We start from the raw sequence: 25,718 nt of genomic DNA, 5'->3' as shown, positions 1-25,718 counted from the left end.
GCTTTATTATTTTAAGCAAGCTTGAACGGCTAATAATTAGCGAGCTTGCTTAAATAATAAGCAACGATGTGATGCTCTTTACTGTTATAACTCAAATAAATACGGCGCATACGTACGGTGACATATATGTATGTCTGCCACCACCTATATGGCGAAGTCGTGCAAGCTCCTATAAAAACATATAAAAATTCCTCATTCTAAAAATCAACCAACCAATCAACCAACCAATCAGCCAACCAATCAACTAACCTGGGGAGAAAATCGAATTCTCATCTTTAACGTATGAAATTAAGGTTTTACCTTTAAACTACCCGGGCCTACTTTATTATATTAGAGCTTGCGCACACACGAGGAGGAGCTCGCGCGACGTAGTATGCATACATACCGTCATGCGTACTACGTCGCGTACAGATGACGAGCTATATATCTATATATATAGCCGTACGTATGTAAGCCCAGCACCCTAAATATATAAGGAGTACGTAGTACGTACGACTTAGTTATACTAGCGTATACGTCGCAAGAAATCGTGTGCAGATAGTGCTAGTCCTTAGCGTAAGGAAAAAAAGGATAGGGAGCGCGGTGCTATATATAGCACCGCGCTCCTCCTCCTAAAAACAATAAAGGGACAATACTCTGATTTGAACAGAGAACCTACTGTGCCACATACAGTCGCTCTACCTATTGAGCTATATTATCCTTAAAATAATAAGAGCGAGGAGGAGCTTGCGCTATATATAGCGCAAGCAAGCTCCTTCTCAATATTAAGATTCTCATATTTTCCGTGTGGTATATATCGCGCACAAGCTCTATAAGCTTTATAATATTTATTATATAATAAATACGAGGTTTATTTTTTTTTTATAACTTTAGCACGCGAAGCTGCGAAGCCACAATTGCAGCTTAAATATAAGTATATTATAGCAATAATTAGAGCTTGCGCCTAAGTAGCGTATAAACATAGCACTACTAACCTAATTATAAATTTTCTGAGCTTGTGCGCGCGATATACCGCACGAAAAATCCATTTAATCTTTTTCGTGCGGTATATCGCCCCCTCCAGACATACTTCGCCAGGACGTAAGCTCGGATAGAAAAAAATTATGTTGGAGTGATTCGAACACTCAATTGTAAATACCAAAAATTTATGACTTACCCATTAGTCCACAACATACTCAATAAAGAGCTTTAGCTTTAGTAGCTGCAGCCTAAATTTTCTATATATTATAAAATATAGATGACAAGATTTGAACTTGTACAGTCGTTAAACCAAACCGTCCTAAGCGGCTCCTGTCTACCATTTCCAGCACATCCATTATATTTTATGCCTAAGGTAAGACTTGAACTTACAACCAAAGCAGCTTCAATGCTCTGCTCTACCAATTGAGCTTCTCAGGCTTATGGAGAAATCAGGAATTGAACCTGAAAATCCGACGTGCAAAGTCAGCGTTTTACCAAATTAGACTATATCCCCTTATGTGCAGACGATTTCGTCGTACGCTTAAATTATTTAGCGCAAGTAGCAACATCTCAACCCTGAGGAGGAGGAGGAGCTTGCGCTATATATAGCACCCAGAACTATATAATATCCGAGGAACGACTTGAACGTTCACGGCTATTAACCAGCAAAACTTAAGCTTGCACTGTCTACCATTCCAGCACTCGGATATAATAAAGATATAAATAAGAGCAGCCTTACATTTTATGGCGCCCGACATACTTCGTCAGGAAGCTTGTGTGCCCAGCGCTATATGTCGCACCAGTCTAAAGCGCATGCTCATATTACATATTAAAGGAGGAGGGCGCAAGCTCGAGGAGGAGCTTGCGCCGCCATATATAGCGATATATATAGCGGCGCATACTTCCTGTGGCGTAGCCACCAAGCCAGCCTGAAATCTATATCTATATACAGATGCGGGTAAAGGATTTGCACCCTTGTCTTTTGGGCATGAGCCAAAAATGTTTCTATTACACCAACCCGCATTATTAAGAACTTTTGCTGCAGACGACTTCGTCGTACACTTAAAAGTTAAAGCGCACGACGAAGTCGTCTGCAGCAGAATATACAGCCATAAGGCTAAAGTGACTTGAACACTTATAATTACTGTTATGAGCAGTACGCTCTACCAATTGAGCTATAGCCTCAATAAAAAGAATGACGGTGCTGGGTATACATACGTAGGGTTATATATATAACTCGTCGTATGTAAACCTCCGCGCCTGACGTAGGGATATTTATACTTCGTCTGCTGTATATATAGCGCAAGCTCCTCGATATACTTCGCCATTATGTATGTACGCTTGCGCCTACCTAATAGACTAGGCAGGAATCGAACCTGCGATGGTAGCATTGAAAGAGCTATGTCGTACCACTTGACTACTAATCCTTATAACTCCTAGCCGGGTGCAAGTATCGCACTTACTTCTATTGATTACAAAACAATTGCATTCCTTTTATGCTAACTCGGCTTTAAATAAAATATATCAATTATATAGTTTACTATAAAATTAGTACTTAATACCTTAAAATCTCTAGATTCTTGCAAATTAAGCCTAATGACGTAATATTATATTACGTATATTTAAGAAATATCCCAAGACAAGCTTCGTGCCTATATGCTTTCAGCACTTATCTTTGACTAACTTAGCTTTCCTGCCATGCTTATGTTATTTATTTAGTTAGTGACTATAACATCCCATTTTCCTTTTTTTTCTTTCGTACGACGTCGAAAAAAAAGAAATTAATACAAGGCACATAAACAACAGGTAAACCAGAGGTTAATAAAATTGGCATACCTTTTGGGTATACAACAGTACCCCATGTTCCTTTCGTACAAGATTAATCCTTGTTATATTCTAATTCCCTCTAGAAGATAGAAACCATACTGTCTCACGACGTATTTAACCCAGCTCATGTAACTTTTTAATCGACGAACAGTCGTACCCTACATAGTTTCTGCATCCGTGAGGATAAGTTAAGCCGACATCGAGGTGCCAAACCGCGCACTCATTATGTACACTCTTGCGCAAATTAGCCTGTTCAACTTGTTATCATTTTAATTTATTTCCATTTTTTACAAAAGGGTTCAGACTATTTCTTCATTTCTTATTTTTTTTTCACCAGATGGGGCTCGTACCTAAAATTAATGTACGAGTTTACGCCCTAAATACAAACCTATTATTTTCCGCTATTTTTTTTTATTTATAGCTTCCACATTGCTTTTTAACTTAAAACTCTTCCTTTATTCATATATAATTTTATATTACGTATTTCTTTTAAACCTACTTCAGTTAAATGAACCTTATGCATCAGAAAATCCTGTGACAGCCCATGAATCTATACTCGTATTAACTGAACTATAAGTAGCTGATGTAGACTAAGATTTACCTGACACTCAACCTTTTACTGCAAAAGCACCAATCCGACGTTTATACGCTAGTATTGAATAATCAATATTAGGTTTAACAAAACCTCTCATATTTATAGATGATAATCCTTTATATGAAGAATCAATGTTTTTCAAACCTCCTTTCCACCTTACTTTAAATTGAGATCTATCTGCTCTATATCGTTTAGTTAATCTACCTTTAGCTTCTAATCTTACACCGCCCATATTTTTATAATTTATAGAATTAAAAATTATTTCATATATTTTTAAATAATCTTTATTAAGGCACTGGTGTGAAGCTGCTGCTGTGGCAGCGGCACTCATAACGTTATAAAATAACTTATTTAAGAATTTAGATAAATTCTTATCGAGCTTGCCCCCTCTAAGTATATAACTTATTTTAGTATTTAGATATTTATTTTCTAATAATTTAAAATCTATACCTTTTATATGAAAACTTTTTTCTATTATTCTATTTACTTTAGGTAAAACTACCTTATTTAAAATAGTATCCATCGTTCTTAATATATTAGCTCTTCTATTTTTTAATTTAGATAGTAAAATATTAGTGAAAAAATCACTATGAAATACCACCGATCTAATATTTACAATATTAAATTCAACTTTCTTATTATAATATTTTACTATAAAATTTTTCAATTTATATAAAAGTTTTTCTTCAAATTTATATTTATTAAGATTTAGTCTTAATTTATATTTTCTAAGAAGTCTTAAGTTTTTAATTAAAAAAGATTTAGTTAGAGTTTTTTCATATTTAAAAATTTCTTGCAGACTTCGTAGGGCTACTGGTTGGTTATCAGCTTTAGCTAAATCCTTAAAATCAGAGCTATAGCTTGTTTGCATATCCTCCGGATTAGAAGCAGCCAGACTTCGTGTGCAGCCACCTTCCTTCTTATATAAAATAACTGCAAATTTAGCTATTAAATTAAAAAGATTTTTGTTTAATTTTTTTATTTTTTTTAATAAAGATATTTTTTCTCTGTTATAGACATATACAGTTATAACTGCTTTATTATTAGTATGTTTTACTTCTGCCTTACTAGCAAATATTTTATTTAATGAAATACTTCTAGTTTTATATGATCTATATTTATTATATAAAAATTTAGGATTAAAATACAAATTAAAAAAACTTTTAATTAATAAATTAATATTTAAATCATAAATAGGCATATTTTTTATATTATTTTTATTAAATACATAAATACTATTTTTTCATTCCCTAGATACAGGGGGAAAGTATCTTTTTCCTACTTCAGATTTACTTTTAAAAGGTATTTTTTTATTATCTTTATTAAGAGCTTGCGCCAAAAAAATAGATAAAAACTTTGGAGTTTTATTATTCATGCTATGTATAATTTATTATATTTTTTTACATATTAAAAAAAAAGAAAGTTGGGTATTAATAAAGGATTATTGTTAGCATTACTCACCTTATAGTCGTTGAACGATTTTATCTTTATGTAAAGCAGCTAGCTGCTTTATAATGCTGAGATAAATTTCGCTTCAAATTTACTTTTTTTCTAGAGCGAGCTGTATACAGCTATATATCACCCCCAGCCTTAAAAGTAATTTTTGAAATTAACCCAATATATTATCAATTATTTATTGCGTACGTAAGCCGATTTCATACTTCGTATGATATTTATGCAGACATACTTCTGTACAAATATCCCTAACGTAGTATGTATGTCTATACGTCTGTATGCGGACTTCGTATACATAAATATAAATATTGAAGGACAAACATCCCTAGCGTAGCTTTTCCAATAATCCAAGATCTCTCCTTTTTGTATCTTGTGATCCTATGCCCCGCTTACGCGACTGTAAGATTTGTTGTTAATCAAACAGTAAGGCAAGATTAAGCCATTAAGCTTTATAAGTAACAAACATTTTTATTATTTACTTCAGGCTTAGATTTAGCTTGCGCTAAATATTTTAAACACAGCAGCACTAAATAATAACTATAGTAAAATATTAGAGAGGTGCAAACTCGAGGTGCCAGAGCTTGCGCCAGAAATTGTGCCTCGAGCTTGCGCCTATCTCATAATATTTACTTTATTACGTCTAATTTCACTATAAATAAAATCTTACCTCCTAATTTCATGGAAATTATATTGCAAAAATACATATATAATTTTTATACTGTACCCAAGGACTATATTATAAATGAATCGAATTCATTCATATTATATTCTATGAATAGAACATACATGATTAAATATAGGATTACTATAAAAAATTGCAAACATAAATTTTTTTATTATTAGACACACCCATTTACTCTTTATGGGGTCTGTGCCCCGCATAAACTGTCTCCTAACAATTGTTCTACCTTATAAATACGTATTGTATTGGTATGAGTAAACTACGAAGTTCCTAACTTCGTAATTTTATAGTTCGTAAATTAGTAACTTCATAGTGAGGTGTCAACTAACTAGCGGTGCAGCTATGTAGCTGCGCCACAAAATTGCCTTATCACACCATACTGATACGTATTTTGACGACGAGCTATATATAGCGCCGTCCTTGTAGTTTGATTTATTTATTTCGGTTGACTTTCTTATTTAGTTCCGCATATAGCTACACTGATTTCCATACTAGCACGTTTAGTAGTGCATAGTATAAAAATCTAAGATAAATTTAAAATAAATAAATTATAATATGATGGAATAATAAAGGTGTTTCAATTATATTTTATCAATTACCTTATACACTCAGAATAGCCGGGATCATATTCAATAATTAGTAACAGTAAAGCTGCATAGGGTCTTCTCGTCTAACTAGAGGTAAGCAGTATCTGCACTGCTATTCCAATTTCACTGAGTCAATCATAGAGACAGCTGTTGTATCGTTACATCATTCATGCAAGACCGCATTTAACGGCCAAGGCGTTTCGCTACCTTAGGACCCTCACGCTAAGGCCGCCATTAACCGGGGGTTCCTCTAAGACCATACTTTTATCAATATAGTTAATTCGTTAACCAGCCGGCATCGGGCAGAGATCACACTCAATACCTAGATTTTCATCTTTATGCAAAGTGCTTTGTTTTAATTAAACAGTCGTACAACAATATTTCATGCTTCTTCCTTTTTACTCGTATTAATCGAGACTAATGAGCCCTCCTTCAACTTGTTATCAGTTATTAAGGCGAAAGCTCTAATTAGAGCTTGCGCCTTAACTTTAACTTTCCATATTTTACAACATGGTTCAGACTATGTCTTCATTATCTATTACCGTTTTCGCTAAAATTTTCTATTATAATGTTCCTGTACACGACTAGTGAATTGAGAGCTTGCGCCTTATGTGATATAAATCTCATATTCAAGGGTTTTATTTTTCTTAAGAATCAGGAGTTTCTTCATCCCTGCAAATAATCTTATCGGTTAATGTTTTATCTGTAAGTTTATTTGTAGATAATCTTGCTCCATTCATTCCCTCTGAAAGCCTTAATAATAAAATTTTTACTTCTTCATTATCAATGTGTGCTTTGCTAAATAATTTGTTACAAATAAAGCAAAAGCTTTTAAAATCCTCCTTCTTTCTAGAATAAAATTCTAATTTGCTTAAAAACACATTAAAATAATTGTGTAAAAAATCAATTCCTGTGATTTCTAATCTCACGGAAGGTTTACTATTACCCTTAGCCTTACGATCACGTATTTTAATTCCACCTTTAGAAGGTAGATTTAGAGGTTGTGTCGCATCAGCTATTAGTTGGATACGTAGCATCAAATATTCACAAATATCTATTAAAAGGGGTTTTTGAGCTGAAGTTAACTCTAATTCAAATTTAGGAGTTAACCCCCGTGTCTGTACGATGAAACTACCCTCCCCTTCTATAAACCCTAATAACTTATAATCAGTAATTACGCGTTTATAATTGACAGGTAGAGTAGTAGATGCACGTTTTGTATTATGGTTGGCCCGTATCTCTTCAATTTTGGTCTTCAAAGATTCAGTGACTGAATCTGAACGATCAAAGTATAAAAAGAAAGCCTCCCTGAAATTAATATAATCTAAATACTTATCACCCATTAATTGAAACTCGTCCAATAAATCGATGAGAATTCGTAGTTCCTTTTCAGAACCTACCTCAAAGGAACAAGTATTATATTTAGGTCTTAGTACTACTCGTCCCACACCTAGTATGTGACAAATAGTCCTTAAAACGGCTTCATCGTCTATGTGTAATTTAATTACAAACTCAAAATAATAACGAATTTTATTATTAGACATTATTTTACGTTTTATGTGAAAACACCCTTCAGCATCTATAAACCCAGCAACTCACTCATAAAAATTTTTATTTACTTGATTCTTCATTTGTTGGACATTATTTTATTTGCATATTACAGGTAAAGATAAGTTGGGTTTTAAAAGGCGATTATTGCTGTATTACTCACGCCTTAGTCGTTGAACGAATTTATTGTTTTTTTAGAGCTTGCATTGCCCCGACGAGGAGCTTGCGCCGCACCGTCGGGACTACAAATACTAATAAACTTCGCTTCAAATCTACTTATCTAGAGCTTGCGCCTATGTTAAAAGTAGTTTTTGAAATTTTCCCAATATATTACCAGTCAATTTTAAGTGTTAATACTTAAATTACTGGAGGACAAACATCCCTAAGTTACGGTAGTTAGTTTGCCGAGTTCCTTTATGATTGTTACCTCATTACGCCTTCGTATTCTCTACTAGCTTACTTGTTTCAGTTTCTAGGTACGGTACTTCCTTCTCCTATTTCCTTAATTAAGCGAGTGGTACTACGTACTACATGCTGGCTTGACTACGCAGTAGTTTGCATGCATGAGTAGTGTCACCCACTTAGTTTTATAAAGAAAATCAGATCGGTTACTTTTTTTTCCAGCACATTTTTCACTCCCTACAAGGCGCGGCTGCAAGCTCCTCAAAAAAAAATAAATTTTTCGAGGTGCTTGCCCGTGCCTTGAAGGTTAAATGTTGTCTAAAGTAATTAGATTTTCTCATCGCAATAATATAAGTATTATCAACTTAGAGGCCGTTACTTTTTTAAAACTCTTTCCATAAGCTTTAGGCGAGAGAGCTTAACATATAATATAATATAATATTATATTATAATTTACATAGCCCTTCTTTTTTGTTACTCATGTCACCATTATCACTTGAGTTGTCCTATATTTTTCTTTAAAAAAGAAAAGTCAAATATTAACTCAACGTTCTGCTACCCCACAAAAATGACCATAATTTAATTTATTATGGTCATTTGTGGACAAAGTTTCGGTATATTATTTAGATCCGATAAATTTTCGATGCTTTTAAGATTTAACAAGTGCTCTGTTACGAGGTCTTTAAAATATGGCTGCTTCCAGGCCTATCTTCTTGTCGACTTATATAAAAACCCTCTTAATTTCACTTAATAATAATTTTGGAACCTTAACTATTTCTTTGTTCTGGGCTGTTTCCCTTTTGACATACAACCTTAGCATTCTATGTCCGATAATTCAAGAACCATCTTTGTCATTCCGAGTCTACATACTCACCGATAAAATCTTCACGATCCCCCGATGTATACAAATAAAATGTATTTCATATAAATAGATAAATAGCGAGGAAAAGCTTTCGCCGCCCCGCGCCTTACTTATCCATATGAGAATATACATCTTGTCTGAGATAAAGTTCTGTACCTACTAAGATGTTACTTAAACTGCCTACTTTTATAGGTTTCGCAGAAACAGATCTACCTCTTTAATCCTAATTTAGGATAAAGCCGAGGTCCTTCTCCCTAAATAGTTATAAACTATCCATTTAACGGGCAGTAAAGTACTTTTTTTTATTTTATTTTTTGTGGCCTGCTTGCTTACAACTATATATTTTTTTTATTGGTTTTTCAGAGATAATGGCTTTTTTTACAGCAGTTCTACTTACACCTATAGCTTTAGCTGCTTCAGTTAAACTTGTATATTCTATTACTTCTGAAGTAATAAGATTTTTAACTATAACTGCTACACCGTTAAGTGATATAGCCGCTGCCGATATTTTAGCACGTGTCTCATCTGAAAGTTTTATACCTTTACGTGAGCTAGATATTTTATTTTTATCTTCTTCAGTTAAGATTCTACCTGTTGCAGCTAATGATAGATTCTTTCGTGTTTCTTCACTCACTTTACGCTCATTTTTAAAAAATTCTAAAGTTTCTTTACTATGCTTAAATCCCAATGATGAACCTGCTTGTTCTAATATATTATATTCAGGTTTTAATAAGTCTAAATAATATTGTTCTCTTGTTATGGGATCTACACCTTCACAGTACTCAAGAATATCTAAAGTAAAGTTTGAGTGTCCATATTTTAAAAGAGCATTATGTATAGCTGTATTATACTTCATTATATGTTTAACACTATAATATTTGTATAATCTTACAGAAAAATTAGAGGAACTACCAATATATGTTTTTTGATTTACATTGTTAGTTCAACGATACACTACCGATTTATTTTTATTTTCTTTTAATATACGATCTTTCTCAAGCTCGCTATTATAGTAAGTTATTACTGGTTTTACCATAGAAAGGTTAACATCCGACTTGGATGAAAAATAACAGCATAGCTGTTTAATATTTGTATGTAGAAAGAAGTATATTTTAGTAGCTTATTTTTTTTTAATTATTTTTATATATTAATGAATATATTCAATTACTTCAGAGGTTATTCTTTCAATTCTATCACTGGGGTAGGGTGCTAACCTTCCAATGGCCCGAGTACCTTTCTACAGTGTACCTTGCTTGTAGCTGCTACGGGTATCTATTCATAATAACTTGTCGGCTATTATATCTGCAAGTAGCTGGTTACAGCTGCTTGTACAGAAAATAATGAAGTTTGAATATACTACATTAAGGCGGATCTTGTTTGCATATTTCATATGCAGTAAATGTTAATAAAAAGTACTTTAATGCCCTGCATCCTTTCGGATGAGGCTTGACTATATCTTAAGCTTGCGCCAACCTACATCTAGTCGATGAACAGCACACCATTTATCGAGCTCTACTTCATAATCCGGAGGGATTAGAAGCCTGCCTAATATTTGGTGCTTGGCTGCGGATTACCCATTTCACTTACGCGTATCAATTTCGATTTTACCGTACCACGAGTCATTACCTGTGCCACAAACTATGTTACCATGTCTGTTTGGTTGAAATTGCTTTAGGGCTTTCCCGCAATTTGAAGGTTTATAGCAGAAGGTTCACTTCTACAAACTGGCCTAAATAGGTGCTTAGGCTATTTTTTTACCAGCTATCCTAGTCAGTGTTGTCTTTCACTCGCTTACCATAGTTCTTCGGATATCTTTGCAACGATAACCCGTTCGGACCTTTATAGCCCTGACTATAGTAAGATCACTAGGCTTCGGGTCTAACTTTAGACACTATTCATTATTTTAATGATCGGTTTAACTATGCATGTCATCTATCAAATCAAGATAATTAGCTCGCATCTAATGTTAACTTGGTGACCCATTATGCAAAAGGTACGCTCTTGCTTTTTATTATCAGCTTGAGCTGCTTATAAAACTACTATTTCAAAAAAATTTTCCCTCACGGTACTTTTCACTGTCGCTCATGTATTATATTTAGCCTTTGAGGAAGGTTCCCCATAAATTCAAACAGCTTTTAGGCCATTTTACTTATTTATATAGGCTACTCTATTTTAGTTCACACTAATCATAGAATCTCGTTTGATTTTTTTTCCTGAAGTTAATAAGATATTTCAATTCACTTCGTTTATTAAATAATTTCTCTAAGAGTTCATATGTTTTATTCATGTACATAAGTTAAATTTCTCTCTTTAATACATAGCACGTATTTCCATAATAGTCTCTTTATATACTTGTATATCTTAGATATAATATAAAAGATATATACAATTCATTTATATTTTTATAATTTCTACAATAAATTAATACTGTATTTATACCCTTAGTATAGCTATAACGAGGGGGAGGAGTTTGTGTCACGCCACGCCTAAAGGCGCAAGCTCTAACTTAACTTAAAAATTTTTTTTTCCAGCCAAATACAAACATGTGGTTACACAAGGAGTAAATATATCGGGTTACTGTGACTCGAACACAGAATAATCCCATCCCAAATGAGATGTCGTAACCAATCTGACTCTAACCCGTAAAAATATAAAATTTAGAGCTTGCGCCCTGCACCTTAGTTAAAGAGAGTTTGTACCCTAGCACTATATAATGAAGGTAAAAACTATAAACTAATCAAACCGTGCTACATACTTCGGCCCGCCTACTTCTGTATGCAGGCATGCTCCTCAAGAGTAAAGGTACGCCTGCATACTTCCGGCGAAGCCGGAGTGTACTTCATTTCATATGTAGGCGCCAGCTCCAAATAAATAAATAAAGAGATGGGCTTCGGCTCCTCGCCCTTCAGTTTATAATTTTAATATAGGTAGAGCTTGCGCACGCAGAGAATATGGGATTCGAACCCATGATGGAGATTAACCATAACTAATCTCAAGCTAGCCACCTTAAACCACTCGGTCAATTCTCTTTAACCTTGAAATGTAAATAACGTACAACCATAATATTAATTATATTAATACTATACCGCCATACATACTTCGTATGCTTTATATAAAGCAGACGAAGTATGTAGAGAGCTTGCAGACGAAGTATCAATATCCGCAAGCTTTAAATAATTGACCTTCTTTGATTCCTCAGCGGCTCGAACGCTGATATTATTCTTATCAAAAATACACTTTAACCAGTTAAGTCAAGGAATCTTATAAATAGGCAGGCTTCTAATCCCTCCGGGATATGAAGTAGAGTTCTAAATGTTCCCTGCTACAGTGAACTGACTATAATCACTTGCCTCATTAAAAAGACTAGACGAAGTATGAAGTATGCATACTACGTCGCGCGGATATTTATACTTCGTCTGCAAGCTCTCTACTTCGTCTGCTTTATATATAGCGAGGAGGAGCTTTCGCGGCGTCTATGTATGTAGGCCAGCCAGCTTACTAAATTAAACTAAATTTAAATTATGAATTACAATTTAATATTACAACAACATCACTAATATATTTTAACATACTTATTATATAATAACGTTACGTTACATTGCTAACATATTTTAATATAACAAATATATTTTAACCTATAAGATTAATTATTAGTATTATTACATTTGTGTGAGGAGGAGTTTGCGCCGCGTCTATGTATGTAGGCCAGCCAGCCAGCCAGTCAGCCCGTCAGCCCGTATATTAATGTTAAATTATGACTATGCATACGTACTACACACTACGCACTACGTACTACGTACTAATCATAGTACCCTACCTACCCTCTACCTTGGATAACTGGAGCTAAATCGATTAAAATCCCATTTCATATTCAAATATGAAATCAAAATATTAAAAGTATTTTATTTAAGGGTAATAGAGGTTAACTATAAAACATTAACAGGTAAAATATTATAACTATATAATATACAAGGAAGTAAAACAATTAAAGCAAATAATAAAGGTAATAAAACCGTTCAACAAAAAGCCATTAATTGATCGAAACGTATTCTAGGAAAAGAAGCTCTTACTCATATAAAAAGAAATATTAAAATAGAACTTTTTAATCCTATAGTTAATCCATATATTAATCCTTCTATAATAGAATTATTAACAAAAATTTCTTTATAGAAATAATAAAATATATTAAAAAAATTAAGATCAATAAATCCTATATTAAAAAGGATAGAATAAAAAAAATTAAAGACATCTAAACTATTTATTGACAAATAACCCCCTAAAAATAAAATACTTGTAAGTATACACATTAAAACAATACTTCCGTATTCAGCTAAGAAAAAGAATACAAAAACTACTGCAGCATGTTCTGTCATAAATCCACTAACAAGTTCTGATTCCAAAAAAAAAATATAAGTTTACCATTTAATCCTTTATTGCTTTAAAGTAATATAACTTATTATAAATAATCCCTGAACTTAAATACTTACCTACTGTAACCCTGGATATATCTAAATATTTAGCAAGTTCTACATTGTTTCTGAATTGTGCTATTAAATTATTATCTAAATCATAAATACCTACTCCTAATGGATACTTACTTAATTTATTACTTATCTTATCTTTAGTTACTTCACTATGTTTTCTTCCAAACATAGGATTTAACTCTCCTGGTTTACTAATTAGAGCTAAAGCTTCTTTAGTGTGGTTTTTACCATACATTGGATGCTTCTCTTTATTTTCATAACGCTTAATCATCTTTGATTTAGCTTCATCCGTATGTTTATAACCTGTAATACTTATAGCTGAAGTTGTAAAATTATAAAGAGTATCTATATGGAATCTTCCCAGGTAACTAGTTTCTAAGTCTGTTAAAGATTTATGACTCATAACTTTACTTTCATATGTAAAATATTCATAAATACAAAAATTAAAGTTTTCTAGGCCATACTTCTCAAAGGCTTTTTGTAAGGCGGTATTCGATTTTTTATTTCTAATATGTTCATTAAGTCTTATGTACAAATCTTTTGCACTACCGATATATCTTTTATTATTTAAAGTATTAACAAAAGAATATATACCACCCTTACCTTTTAATAATTCGCAATAAGATTTAATAGAGTTAGCATCATTTAGATTACCTAAGCTAATAATAGGAATAGGTCTTTTATCTGATTTAGAATTTATCTTTCTTACACTAGAATAATATCTTTTATTGCTATTGATATTAAGCACAGATTTTTTAATATAGATTAAATTATTGTTAATTAGTTTATACGCAATAAAGTTAGATTTCAAACTTATATTTAGTATCTTTCGTGCTTGCGCACCAATTTGGACTATATCTTACCCTATGTTTATATGGCGATCACGTATAGTCTCTGAGGATCCTACTCATAACAAGGCTGCCTTGTTGTTTTGGTTTCCTGCTGATTGTCCTAATATACCAGATAACAATAGGGTTTTCCAGCAAATAGTGATCTTTAATGAGACCAAATCATATTGTTTATTTAAACGCCTCGGCTATATCAATCTTTATACTATCTTAACGCGAATCAAAAATCTATAATATAACAAAAAAATTTAAGATAACTTGGCCGCCGCCTAAAAATTTATTATTTATTAATAAATAATAAAAAGTGGTAGCTGGTGGTGGGTCGGTAGTCCTCGAGAGTTAATAAAGTTTATGGCGGCGTAGCCGCACTAACTATTATTAATAATTAAACGCCGGTTATAAGTAGTACGAGCTTGCGCCCGAAATACTACATTAAACAGGGTCATTTCCCGTGATAGTTATTTACCTTCATTACTTTCATCATCTTGTTTTTCGTTTTTATTTTATTTGATGTATTTATTCATATTACTTTGAATATTTTGAATTTTAGCAAATTGTTCAGCTGTCCACTGACGGTTTTTTTTACTTTTAATCACATCGGCAGCTTCAATAAAAGATAAGAAATCAAAAACTTTAGCACTTTGAAGTGGATATTTTTGAAAAAAAGGTATAATTATGTTTTCTAACAACTCGAATTTATTTAACTTAAAGTCAACAGCGTCGGTGTTTCTTTTTTTTACACTACCACAATCAAAAAATGTAACTATTCTTTCCATGAGAGTAGTATCTCGACTATGTTGTGTTATTTGAAAATGTAATCATACTTTGTAACTAGTGCTAAGTATTGATGGTGCATCTGAAGACTTTTTCTCGACTGTAATTATATTAAAACTACCTTCCCCATCTATGAATCCTACTAATCATTCCGGTTGGATTTTTCTTTCTGGAACTTCAGGTCTCATTACTGGTACTAAGTTAGGGTATAATTCTTTTAATTCCTCTGATATTCCTTTATTCAGATAATATCTAAGGTTAAGGATTTTTATAAATCCTTGTTCACTTAAAGAAGATTCATTTTTTATAATTAAAATAATTTGCCTAAATAATTCGAAATCAGCATATTTTTTAGTTAATAGAGGATAAGCTTCAAAATGCGGTATCAAAATATCTACAATATCACTAAGTTTTCTAATAATATACTTAGCCGTATTTTTCTCAAAACTTATAGTTCCTACTCCTCCAAAATATTCTTTGATACGATATAATATATCTATATCTCGGGCATTTAATTTAATTTGGAAAAAAGGATCTAATCTTCATCCTAGTTTGTAGCCCTTAGCTTTATAAATTTTAATACCAAAGGAACCTTCTCCATCTGTGAAACCTGTTATTCATTCAGGGTGTAGTGAACTCTCTTTTTTACTGACTTTGAGAGTTAAGGAACTATATAATTTTATGAATGTTTTAAAGTTTATCTTTCCAGCTGCATAGTGTAATTTGTAAAATGTACGTAGTATTATACTAAAATTATTGTAAATATTCATAATAATAGTGATATTATAAATATAATTAAAAATTATTAATCTAGTAATTGGAATATATACGGTTGTAATATAATAATAAGCTAAGATTATTTGATATTTTAAACTAGCCTCAGCGAGATCGAAGGGGGCTCTGTTTGTTTCAGCAACAGAACCTATAAAAAATATAATAAATACAGGCAATAATGGAAATATATTCCAAATAGCTCTTTGAGATTCTATATTAACACTAAGATTTAAACTTCCAGTTAGCATAATTACTAAAAGTATAGCAGAACTTAAAACTAATTCATAACTAATCAATTGAGCTGTACTTCTTAAGGATCCTAAAAAAGCATATTTACTATTAGCACTTCCAAATGTTGTTATCGTAAAACTGTTTATGCTTTACATCTAGTTCTTTCGAACTGGTTCAGACTATGTCTTAATCTTAAATAACATTTATTAAGGAAGGTTTAAAAACGCTAATGCTAAAAATATAATAAGAAACTAGTGACTAATTTAACATTTAATAATCGTTATTTTGAGGTGTACTATATAAAAGTAATCCTTTATACTCTAAGTCCGTATCTATGTATTTAGTTATTACAGTATGATGCATATGCAAGACACGTACAGCTTCACGCTTAGTTTTAAAAGGCTGATCAGGCAACAATATTAATTTACCTTGTAAATCTAATTTATATACTCAAATTTCACTACGAACATAACGAGACTTATCGGCCTGCTTCATTAATTCTATTTTTAATTCAGAATTAATTGCCTTTTTAAAAAAGTACACGTTCATCTTATTTTGTTTTGTAGCAAATTTAGTGTCCAAATGGTGAGTTATTGTTCTATAATTAACATTAAAATAGGCAGCTGTATCAGATATACTAGAAAAAGGTTCATTATTTATTAAATCCAAAGTTATAGCATCATAAGCATACACTTTTATTTTATTACCTAATCTAATATTCCCTGAAAGTTCTCTTAAACTTATTATTTCTAACTCATTTAACGGTCTACTAAACAAATAAGTCCCTTTAACTCCTTCAGCTTTTTTAGTATCTATAAAATAATTAATAACATTACGACTAATACCTAATATATTTGATGCTTGAGTTTTAGATTCAAAAGGACTACCTTTTATTAAATCTAATGTTAAAGCGTCATATGCTCATACTCTTTGAGCTATATTACTTACTAATTTAACATCTTTTAATATATTATTAACTTTATCTAATGTAGAATTGAAATCTATTATAGGCTTAGTAAAATATAATTTACCTCTAAAGGGGAGATTAGTATCTCTAAATAATAAAACAGTTCCATAAGCAATTCTTTCCATTTTACTTGCTTCACCTATACTATTATATTTAGTATAAGTAGGAATTATTACTTCACAATCACCTTGTTTTTCCAAAGAATATGTATAAATAGAAATAGGTTGATTACTTTTTGACGTTAATTTTGTAGTTTTTAAACTAGTTATTTTTTCAGTTAAACTCATAAATATAGTAGATTCAGAAAAAGCTGAAGAAAAGGTTGTATTTAATAAAGGTAAAAATTTTTGAAGATAATAATTTTCCCGAATCCCTTGTTCATTAGAAGAAGAAATCTCTATTATAGAAAATTTAAAGTGTTCTAAACCAACTAATTTTAAAAAAGCATGAAACTTACTGTTAGAATCAGCTTTAATATGATTATTAATTCTTCTTTTAAAAAGAGTAGTTCTACCTATATAATATATATGGGGATTGTGTATATATTCCATAATATATATACCACCTTTTGACCCTCATTGTTTTAAGAATTCTGATTTTTCCTGGGAATCTGATAAATTACAAGAAACTAAAATTAAATTAGAATCAAAAGGAACTACTGGAGCTATTCTATCTTTAAATAAATCCTTTATATACAAAGAATGTAAAGCTTTTAAATCTTCTTCATTTAAATCTTTACTACTATTATCAATGTTTTCCTGATCTAAATTAAACTCATCATTATTTAAAAGATCACTGTCAGCGACAAAAGAATTTTTTTTAGTCTTTTGCCCAGGACTACTTCGCACACCTGTGTGGGAGCTTGCGCCCTCCCGGATGGTAGAATAAAAACGTTTCAGTTTATTATTACTATTCCCTGCAAAGCATCCCTGACGGAGATAAGTAGAAGTACTAAGCTTAACAGCTGATAACTTGGATTTAGTATTAGCCTTATTATTTGATTTATTCGCGTAATGACTCCTAGTACTTAATAACAACAATGCTACGAAGCAGCAAGTAAAGCTGAAAAAAACTATAAGAACGGTGCAGCCATAAATTAACACATACATTGAACTTAATATAAGGCACAAGCTCCAAATAAATAACGAATAAAAAATGTTATACGGTCAGGTCAAATTATATTCTATAAATATTGTAATTAAAAACTGAACAATTAAAAAATAATTTAAAACCCCGATTGCTCTTGGTAGAACTATTAATGTTTTTAATAACCTACTAGTCGTTGAACGTTTATACTTTAAACCTAATGACTTTATAAAGAAAGTATATTTCGCTTCAAGTTGACCTATGATAAGTTTTTCTTGAAATTCAATCGGATTATTATCATTTGTTTCTACAAATGAAGGACTTTTTTTTTTAAGATAAAATCCAGCCAATAGTATACCGTACGTGGCTAATGAAGATACAGCTAAGATATAATAAATACCTAAGCTAAAATCATTAATAGCTAGACCAGGTCCATACTTATATAAAAGTAATAATAAAAAATTTAAAAACTTCTTCCCCTATTCATACCCTTTTGAATTTCTTTTATTTTTATAATATTTTCTTCTTGTTTATGCTCTCTTTTTTTTACTATTTCCTGGCGAAGCATACTAAGCATCAATCTTTAAAATCTAAAGATTTTATACCTAATATTGGATTATTAATAAAAAAAAGGTATTATAATTTCAGCAATATCAGAAAACTTAGTAACTTTAAAATCCATTGTGTTTTCTTTTTTTCTTAAATAACAATACCCACAATTTAAATAATCTTTAATTGCAATTAATAATGCTTCATCTTTTTCATGCTGAGTAATTTTAAATAGAAGAGACTTAAAAATACCATTATCTAAAGAAACAGAGAAATTACCTTCACCTGACGTAAATCCAGATATTCACTGTGGATCCGGAATTACGCAAGGTTCTCTTAAAGGACGGGCAACTGGAATAGTTTCAGGAAACATTAATTGTAATTCTTTTGAGAGCTAGCGCCCCGAAATTTAAAGTTGCTTTTATATTAATAATTCTTTGTAAACCTTTAGTAGTCAAATGTTCTTTTAATAGGATAATAGAAACAATTTGTTTAAATAATAGATAATCTCCTTTTTTTCTCCCTCGCGCCATCGCTTCGCTCGATGGCGCGGGGCCGGAGAGAAATTAAAGGATACTTATCAAAAAATTTAATTAATTCTATTAGCTCTTGCAATTTTTTGACTCTAAAAGTACATGTATATTGGCTATTAACTACAGTACCAATATAGGCTTCGCACTAAACTACGTTGAATTCCTAATATAACAAAAAAATCTTTAACGTGGAGTTTAATTTGGAGGCTGGCGCAAGCTCTAAGCTCCGGGTTGAATTTCTCAACCTGCTATATATTTAGGTTTTTTTATCATATTACACATAAAACAACCCTCAGCGTCGGGGTGTAAACGCTCCCTGTTATAAATCAAGGATCTACTTGTGCGAGGCGTTCGTCGCTCTTATTTTTCGACGTCGTCGTAGAATAATTACGACGAAAATTAACTTTTAAAGAATTAGAGTGGCGTACAGCCTTTTCAATTAATGGTGAATCATTGTTATTTTTACCGTACACTTTACGATAACTTATTTCTAAGCTTATAGAGCACACCTTAAATATTTACAACAATATTATAAATACCTATAGCCGTCTGCTCGTTGCTCTTTTACAGTATTATAGGCGCGAGCTCTCTTAATACTGACTTAGATACGCGATTGTCCATTTCTCAGAGCGAGCTTGCGCCCCATCTGATCATCTTATAACTTATTACTATACCTGAATAATTACTTCAGCCGCTTAAGTACTTTCGTACCTAGTTTAGTACTATAAGCTTTAGGAGTTCCCCGTAGTTTGACTATATAACCCTATGGACATAAGGTATTACTGCATAACCTAAAAGAGAAAAAATTAATGTAATAACAGGACCTAAAAAGAATAAGATTATGTTAGCTTGTGTTGGTGCTACATATTCTTTTAATAATAGTTTTAAAGCATCGGCAAAGGCTTGAAGTAGTCCATAATACGAATCTCCCCTTTTAATCATGTATAAAAAAAATCATACTGTAGATTTAGGCAGGGGCCTTCTCCCTGAATAATAAAAATATTATCCATTTAACAGAATATTATATAAATATTCCTGTATCCTTTCGGATAGGGTCTGACTATATCTTAAGTATTATGTGAACAATAATACCAACCACCGTCTAGTCGATGAACTGCACACCATTACTTATACAATAAATATATGGGGCTTGGCTGCGGATTACCTATTTCCTTTCGTGCATCTATTTATGTGTTACTATACCTCTTTCGAGCCACAACTTAATTACTTAATTTGCTTAGTCTAAATAGCTTTAAGGCTTCCCCGTCAATTTGATGGTTTAAAGGCCAAATAAAGTTTCCTACGCTTTATTTTTACTATTATTTACATATACTATAAAAATAATACCCTTTATATGATTCATTTGAATCTAAATATTTGTTTATTGTTTTAACACTTATTTTTAAATCTTTAGATAAAGATAATTTAGAAATATAGCTAGGTTTATTGTCATTGATTAAAGTTAATTTATCATCTACATATTTATATACTCAAATACTAGTTGTCATATTAGAAACTTTATTAAATTTATTAGATAAAAGATTTAAATCTTCTGTATCTAACTCATTTTTAAATAAATATATTAATTTACCTCCTTTATTTATAGCTTCTTTAGTATCTAAATGATTAATTAAAGATCTATAATCTACATTAAAATAATCTGCTGCTTTTTTTATACTATTAAAATTACCTATTAATTCTAAAGTATTAGCATCATATATTCAAACATTAAGGTTATTATGTTTTCTAGAAAAATGAACTTCTTTTAATCTTTCTATATTTAAATTATCCAATTCATTACTAAATAAATAATTGTTTTTAATACCACCAGGTATTCACTTATTTAAGTGATTATTTACTGAATTATGTGACACATTTAAAATTTTAATTGTCTCACCTATAGAATTATAAATGTTTTTAACAATATTACTTTTTGTATCTATAGAATAAACTCAGACTTTTTTACTTATAGTACGATCTAAATCTAATCCTTGAATGGTATCACTTACTAATTTGTCTATTAATTCAAAATCTACTATTAAATCAGTTAAAAAAATATTGCTTTTATAAGGAACATAAGTATTTAAATAAATATTTATAGTTTCTCTGCTTATATTTAAATATTGAGATAATTTATTAATACTCTCGAATTTGATATAGTTATCCTTAAGTGATCCTTCACTATAAGTATATAAATAGACAGGTATACCTGAATATTTATTATCTTTGTTTCATTCTAATTGTTTAAGTTTTAATATTTCATGTAAAGAGTCGTAATTTTGTATAGTATACATCTCACTTTTATATATTGTATTTAATAAAGGTAAGTATTTTTGTAAATAATAATTCTCTCTTTCTTTTTGAATATCTAAACTACAAATCTGAATAATTGAAAAATGAAATTTATCTCAACCTACAGCATTAGCAAAAATATGAAATTTATCTTGTAAATTTATATTAAGATGAGCTTTAAATCTATTTCTAAAATTTTTAGCTCTTCCTATATAAAAAATCTCAGGATTTTCTTTGTAAGTAAATATATATATACCCCCTTTACTTTTAATACTTCTGAAAAAAGTCTTAAGATCCGAAGGAGACAATAAATCCTCACAAGTTTTAATTACGGCTGCGCCGTCTTTAAAAGGCTTAATAGGAGCTTTTCTGTTTAAATATAAACCATTTATTAATTTATCAGTTGTAGAAGTATGATAATATTTTTTAAAAGAACTAGAGACGCTGTGTGTGCGACCTACGAAATTAGGACCTAATCTTCTTTGCATACTTGCCATAGTTTTTCTTTCCGCAATTGTAACATAAGCTATACCTAAAAGGGCAGGAACTAATACCAATACAACCTCAATTAATGAAATAATGATAGAATAATACATAATAAAGATATAAAAATTAAAAACATAATCAAAAAAAAAAGTGCTAATAAAAAAGTAACCTCATGAAATGTTACCATTAACGATAACTCTCTATGTTAGTTATGAGTATGAGGTTTCATATGTTTATATAATAAGAGGAGGAGGAGGGGGAGCTTGCGCTATATATAGCGCTATATATATAGCGCTGTACATGGCGCCGCGCTACGTGTAGCGCCAAAAAAGACCAATATCCTCAATTTGTACCTCTGCTGCTGCGGCTACGCCGCCAGCCTGCCTGTGCGAGCTCCTTAGCTTTAGCTTGCGCTTAGCTGCAGGAGCAGTAGCTTTTTTATTTATCCTAAAAGTTTAGATATAAAAGTACGAGATAAGAATAAACGAACAAATCTAGGTAAAATGTACTTAGATAAAATATACACAGTTATAGCAAGTATAATAAAAGTAAATGTTATTTCATTAACAAAATAAAATGGGACTAATTGAGGCATATAAATTATGAAAAAATAGAAATAATACTGATATAAAAGTATCAAGTTCTAAGTTTAAATAATAAGAGCTTTAGCTTGCGCAGCCTTATATATTAATTTAAACTTATGCCAGAGCATAGGAAGATGTAAATATTGAGCTTGCACCTCAAGCAGGCACAAGCATGATATGGTGTGTGCGAGGAGGAGGGGGGAGGGGGGGAGGAGATTGCGCTATATATAGCACAATATATAGCAGACGAAGTATGTATGGACGGCTTTCGATATCTTTTAGATACCTCCAGCCAGCTTTTTGTGACGAGTTAGTTCGCAGTGTACGGCGTGATTTTACGTCCTGACCTGTACCTTACTCTTTTCATTTTTTATATTATGCTCTAAATTATCCCATAGGGTATCCCAAACCAACCTATATAATCATGTGGCGCGGCGCAAGCTCGCTCCGTATTAACATACCACTTTCTTCCCAGCACATCGCAACTATACATAACCTAACCAGATAACTTCATAAGTATCCGAAGATATCTTTTTATCATAGTGGTTAGTGATATAGTGGGAGATATTGGGTCGAGCTTGCGCCTGAAGTGATTCGTATAATTACTTTCGAGCTCTACTTCATATCCCGGAGGGTTTAGAAGCCTGCCTAGGTCAAAGGTATCCTTTATAACAATATTTTTTGTACTATGGAGTATGTGTGTCATACACTTTTTAAAGACTCTATTAGGCGCGAGCTCTTAAAAATTAAGGATTACCCCTCGGCTTCGCAGGAAAATTGGAAAATTCCCGGAATTTATTTATTTATTTTTTCTAACTTAGAGTTTATTGTTTGATCGGTCACCCTCTCAAATTCACAGCTCGACGCTAGGCTTAGGATTCCGGTTTTCTCCGAGGTACTCTTTTTACTTATTTTCATCCATCAATTAGTACACGAGGAGGATAAATAAAATTTTATCTAATTTTTTTGTATAACATAACAATTTCAAGCTAAGCTTGAAGAGTTTTTTACTCTTCTATCAAGCTTAGCGCGAACATCAAACTGCTTTTTAACCACATTTCCAGGACTTCACTAATTAAAATTAGTTTTTTCTAATTTGAGATAGTAGCTGTATAGCTTAAAATCTTTAATGAATTCCCTCCTATGAATTTGCACTCATAAGGGGCTTAATGTCAGAACTGTATGGACGGCTTTCGATATCTTTTAGATACCTCGTAAAAAAAATAAAAAAAAATAAAAACGAAAACAGTTGCTTTTGTTATTTATTACAGCAACAAAGTACTCTAAACACCAAACAATAAACTTGTTACATTATAATGTAAGCCATCTAAAATAAAGGATGGGTATATTCCAAACATAATAGTAAATATTATTAAAGTAAATAATAAAAAGAATTCTCTTTTAGTTACATCACCAATATTTTCTTCAAAGAATTTACTAAATGAACCACCGAAAGCTATACGGTTATACATATATATAGTGTAAGCGGCCGAGAATATCATAGAAGAACTAGAAAATAGACCTAATAAAGGTAATCTTTCAAAAGTTCCATATAAAGACATAAATTCCCCTACAAAATTTAAAGTTAAAGGTGCACCACAATTACCTAAACATAAAATGAAAAAAAGTATGGAGAACAAAGGCATTACTTGAGCAGTTCCTCTATAGTAAGATATTATTCTAGTACCAGATCTATCATACAATACACCTCCTGCACATATAAATAGCCCACTTGACACAAATCCATGTCCTAAACCTAAAAGTATACCACCTTCAATCCCTTGAATAATATTACTGAATACACCTATTAAATAAACTGCAGCATGAGATACTGAGCTATAAGCAATTAGTTCTTTTATATCTATAGTTCGTAATGTACTAAAACTGGCATAAATTATTGTAATAATACCTATACTAAAAATTATAGAAGTATAATTTAAAGATATTTTAGGTAATAAAGGTAGGATTAGTCTAAATATACCATATAAACTTAATTTTAATACAATACCTGCAAGTACTATACTTCCACCTAAGGGCGATTCTACATGAGCTTTTAATAATCAACTATTTAAGAAAACTGTAGGAGTTTTTACAGCAAAAGCTATAAATACTCCTAAAAATAAAAATATTTGAGTTGTATATTCAAAATTACTTTTTGATAAAACATCCAAATATGTTGTACCAATTAAAGAAGACATAGTTAAAATAGATAATAATAAAAATAATGATCCTAACAATGTATATAAAAAAATATAAAAACTAGCTCTTACTTTATTACTTGATCCAAATAAACCTATTAATATAAATAAAGGCGGTAATATACTTTCAAAAAATATATAAAATAATAATACATCTAATACTAAAAATACGGCCAATAAAAGAGTTTCCAGCAATAATATTATTATTAAATATGCCTTAATATTATGTGTTATTGAATTTCAATTTGATATTAATGCTATAGGCATTATTATAGTTGTTAATAATACAAAATATATTGAAAGACCATCCACCCCTAAATATATATTATAAACACTTAATTCCAAATCATCTTGTACAAATTGAAATTGATTAGTACTAAAATCAAACAAGATATAAATTATTAATGATACAATTAAATTCATAATTGTAGTTATAAAAGCAATTTTTTTATAAAAATTTAATTCATTATTTATTACGAGGACTTTTAATAATTCTCCTCCACTATTCTTACCAGCTCCGGATTCACTAAAACTCCCACTATTACTGTTATTACTAGTAATATTAAAATTATAACTATCAAAACTTAAAATAAAAAAAATACCTATCATAGGTATAATTAATAGAGCATATAACAATCCTGACATTTGAATAAAAATCAAATTAAAATATACTACCCTACTATAAAAAAAAAAAAATTACCTTCAAGGTTAGCCCCTTGAACTTTATAAAAATAAAAAATCCTAATTAATTTTTTAATTAAGTAAGATATTATTGTAAGAAGAAATTAATCTTTATCTATAAAGGGGCTTTAACTTTAAGGATTAACCTGTTTAAAAGTAGTAAACTAATTTTAAGGCTTCTCCCCTTTTCTTATAAAATATGTTTAAAAGGATTAAATAAACAATACGTATGACTACCATACGCATTATATATTTAGTTTTAGTGTTTTGCGTTTTGTGTTTCGCGCTTCGCATTAATTATGAGCCTGCGCCT

At 31.0% G+C, this 25,718-nt stretch overlaps 5 protein-coding genes and 15 non-coding genes across 20 annotated transcripts, besides 11 other annotated features; 1 reads left to right on the top strand and 19 right to left on the bottom strand. All coding sequences in view use genetic code 4, as the record gives it.

Moving 5' to 3' along the window:
- Window positions 1–246: 246 nt before the first annotated feature.
- trnM(cat) lies at window positions 247–317 on the bottom strand. Its single transcript has one exon. It is a non-coding gene; the product is annotated as a tRNA-Met (tRNA).
- Window positions 318–626: 309 nt separating this feature from the next.
- On the bottom strand, window positions 627–700 carry trnH(gtg). The gene has a single exon. It is a non-coding gene; the product is annotated as a tRNA-His (tRNA).
- Window positions 701–1,101: 401 nt separating this feature from the next.
- Window positions 1,102–1,174, bottom strand: trnQ(ttg). The gene has a single exon. It is a non-coding gene; the product is annotated as a tRNA-Glx (tRNA).
- Window positions 1,175–1,232: 58 nt separating this feature from the next.
- Window positions 1,233–1,316, bottom strand: trnL(tag). The gene has a single exon. It is a non-coding gene; the product is annotated as a tRNA-Leu (tRNA).
- A 9-nt stretch (window positions 1,317–1,325) lies between these two features.
- trnF(gaa) lies at window positions 1,326–1,398 on the bottom strand. The gene has a single exon. It is a non-coding gene; the product is annotated as a tRNA-Phe (tRNA).
- A 3-nt stretch (window positions 1,399–1,401) lies between these two features.
- Window positions 1,402–1,474, bottom strand: trnA(tgc). Its single transcript has one exon. It is a non-coding gene; the product is annotated as a tRNA-Ala (tRNA).
- A 112-nt stretch (window positions 1,475–1,586) lies between these two features.
- Window positions 1,587–1,668, bottom strand: trnL(taa). The gene has a single exon. It is a non-coding gene; the product is annotated as a tRNA-Leu (tRNA).
- A 244-nt stretch (window positions 1,669–1,912) lies between these two features.
- On the bottom strand, window positions 1,913–1,983 carry trnM(cat). The gene has a single exon. It is a non-coding gene; the product is annotated as a tRNA-Met (tRNA).
- An 89-nt stretch (window positions 1,984–2,072) lies between these two features.
- trnM(cat) lies at window positions 2,073–2,145 on the bottom strand. The gene has a single exon. It is a non-coding gene; the product is annotated as a tRNA-Met (tRNA).
- Window positions 2,146–2,315: 170 nt separating this feature from the next.
- Window positions 2,316–2,387, bottom strand: trnE(ttc). Its single transcript has one exon. It is a non-coding gene; the product is annotated as a tRNA-Glu (tRNA).
- Window positions 2,388–2,398: 11 nt separating this feature from the next.
- Window positions 2,399–2,469, bottom strand: trnT(tgt). Its single transcript has one exon. It is a non-coding gene; the product is annotated as a tRNA-Thr (tRNA).
- A 14-nt stretch (window positions 2,470–2,483) lies between these two features.
- rnl lies at window positions 2,484–11,326 on the bottom strand. Its single transcript has 4 exons — window positions 10,675–11,326; window positions 8,033–9,122; window positions 5,159–6,539; window positions 2,484–3,041 (listed from the first exon to the last, which is right to left on the bottom strand). It is a non-coding gene; the product is annotated as a large subunit ribosomal RNA (ribosomal RNA).
- Window positions 3,378–4,757, bottom strand: rps3 (ribosomal protein S3; the record flags this gene model as incomplete). Its single annotated transcript has 1 exon — window positions 3,378–4,757. The coding sequence occupies one exon, from the start codon at window positions 4,755–4,757 to the stop codon at window positions 3,378–3,380; it is 1,380 nt and encodes a 459-aa protein (XP_062795729.1).
- Window positions 6,754–7,749: a mobile genetic element.
- Window positions 9,226–10,035: a mobile genetic element.
- A 161-nt stretch (window positions 11,327–11,487) lies between the features above and the next one.
- On the bottom strand, window positions 11,488–11,561 carry trnP(tgg). The gene has a single exon. It is a non-coding gene; the product is annotated as a tRNA-Pro (tRNA).
- Window positions 11,562–11,861: 300 nt separating this feature from the next.
- trnS(tga) lies at window positions 11,862–11,947 on the bottom strand. Its single transcript has one exon. It is a non-coding gene; the product is annotated as a tRNA-Ser (tRNA).
- Window positions 11,948–12,106: 159 nt separating this feature from the next.
- Window positions 12,107–12,179, bottom strand: trnI(gat). The gene has a single exon. It is a non-coding gene; the product is annotated as a tRNA-Ile (tRNA).
- Window positions 12,180–12,844: 665 nt separating this feature from the next.
- On the bottom strand, window positions 12,845–22,052 carry nad1 (NADH dehydrogenase subunit 1; the record flags this gene model as incomplete). Its single annotated transcript has 5 exons — window positions 12,845–13,315; window positions 15,900–16,147; window positions 18,423–18,519; window positions 19,939–20,085; window positions 21,912–22,052. 5 exons carry the CDS (start codon window positions 22,050–22,052, stop codon window positions 12,845–12,847), a joined length of 1,104 nt encoding a protein of 367 aa, XP_062795728.1.
- Window positions 13,316–15,899: a mobile genetic element.
- Window positions 13,341–13,805: a mobile genetic element.
- Window positions 14,754–15,899: a mobile genetic element.
- Window positions 16,148–18,422: a mobile genetic element.
- Window positions 16,300–18,420: a mobile genetic element.
- Window positions 18,520–19,938: a mobile genetic element.
- Window positions 18,702–19,004: a mobile genetic element.
- Window positions 20,086–21,911: a mobile genetic element.
- Window positions 20,484–21,911: a mobile genetic element.
- A 332-nt stretch (window positions 22,053–22,384) lies between the features above and the next one.
- On the bottom strand, window positions 22,385–22,537 carry atp8 (ATP synthase F0 subunit 8; the record flags this gene model as incomplete). Its single annotated transcript has 1 exon — window positions 22,385–22,537. The coding sequence occupies one exon, from the start codon at window positions 22,535–22,537 to the stop codon at window positions 22,385–22,387; it is 153 nt and encodes a 50-aa protein (XP_062795727.1).
- Window positions 22,538–22,698: 161 nt separating this feature from the next.
- Window positions 22,699–23,034, top strand: QC764_0115390 (uncharacterized protein; the record flags this gene model as incomplete). The annotated part of the gene is made up of 1 exon: window positions 22,699–23,034. One exon carries the CDS (start codon window positions 22,699–22,701, stop codon window positions 23,032–23,034), a length of 336 nt encoding a protein of 111 aa, XP_062795726.1.
- A 775-nt stretch (window positions 23,035–23,809) lies between these two features.
- On the bottom strand, window positions 23,810–25,369 carry nad4 (NADH dehydrogenase subunit 4; the record flags this gene model as incomplete). The annotated part of the gene is made up of 1 exon: window positions 23,810–25,369. The coding sequence occupies one exon, from the start codon at window positions 25,367–25,369 to the stop codon at window positions 23,810–23,812; it is 1,560 nt and encodes a 519-aa protein (XP_062795725.1).
- Window positions 25,370–25,718: the final 349 nt, after the last annotated feature.

Source organism: Podospora pseudoanserina, mitochondrion (assembly GCF_035222485.1).
Source record: "Podospora pseudoanserina strain CBS 124.78 mitochondrion, complete sequence, whole genome shotgun sequence".
In the NCBI taxonomy this organism is placed as follows: Eukaryota; Fungi; Ascomycota; class Sordariomycetes; order Sordariales; family Podosporaceae; genus Podospora; species Podospora pseudoanserina.
Note: the sequence above shows the minus strand (reverse complement) of the source record. Positions and strands in the feature narration are given on the sequence as shown.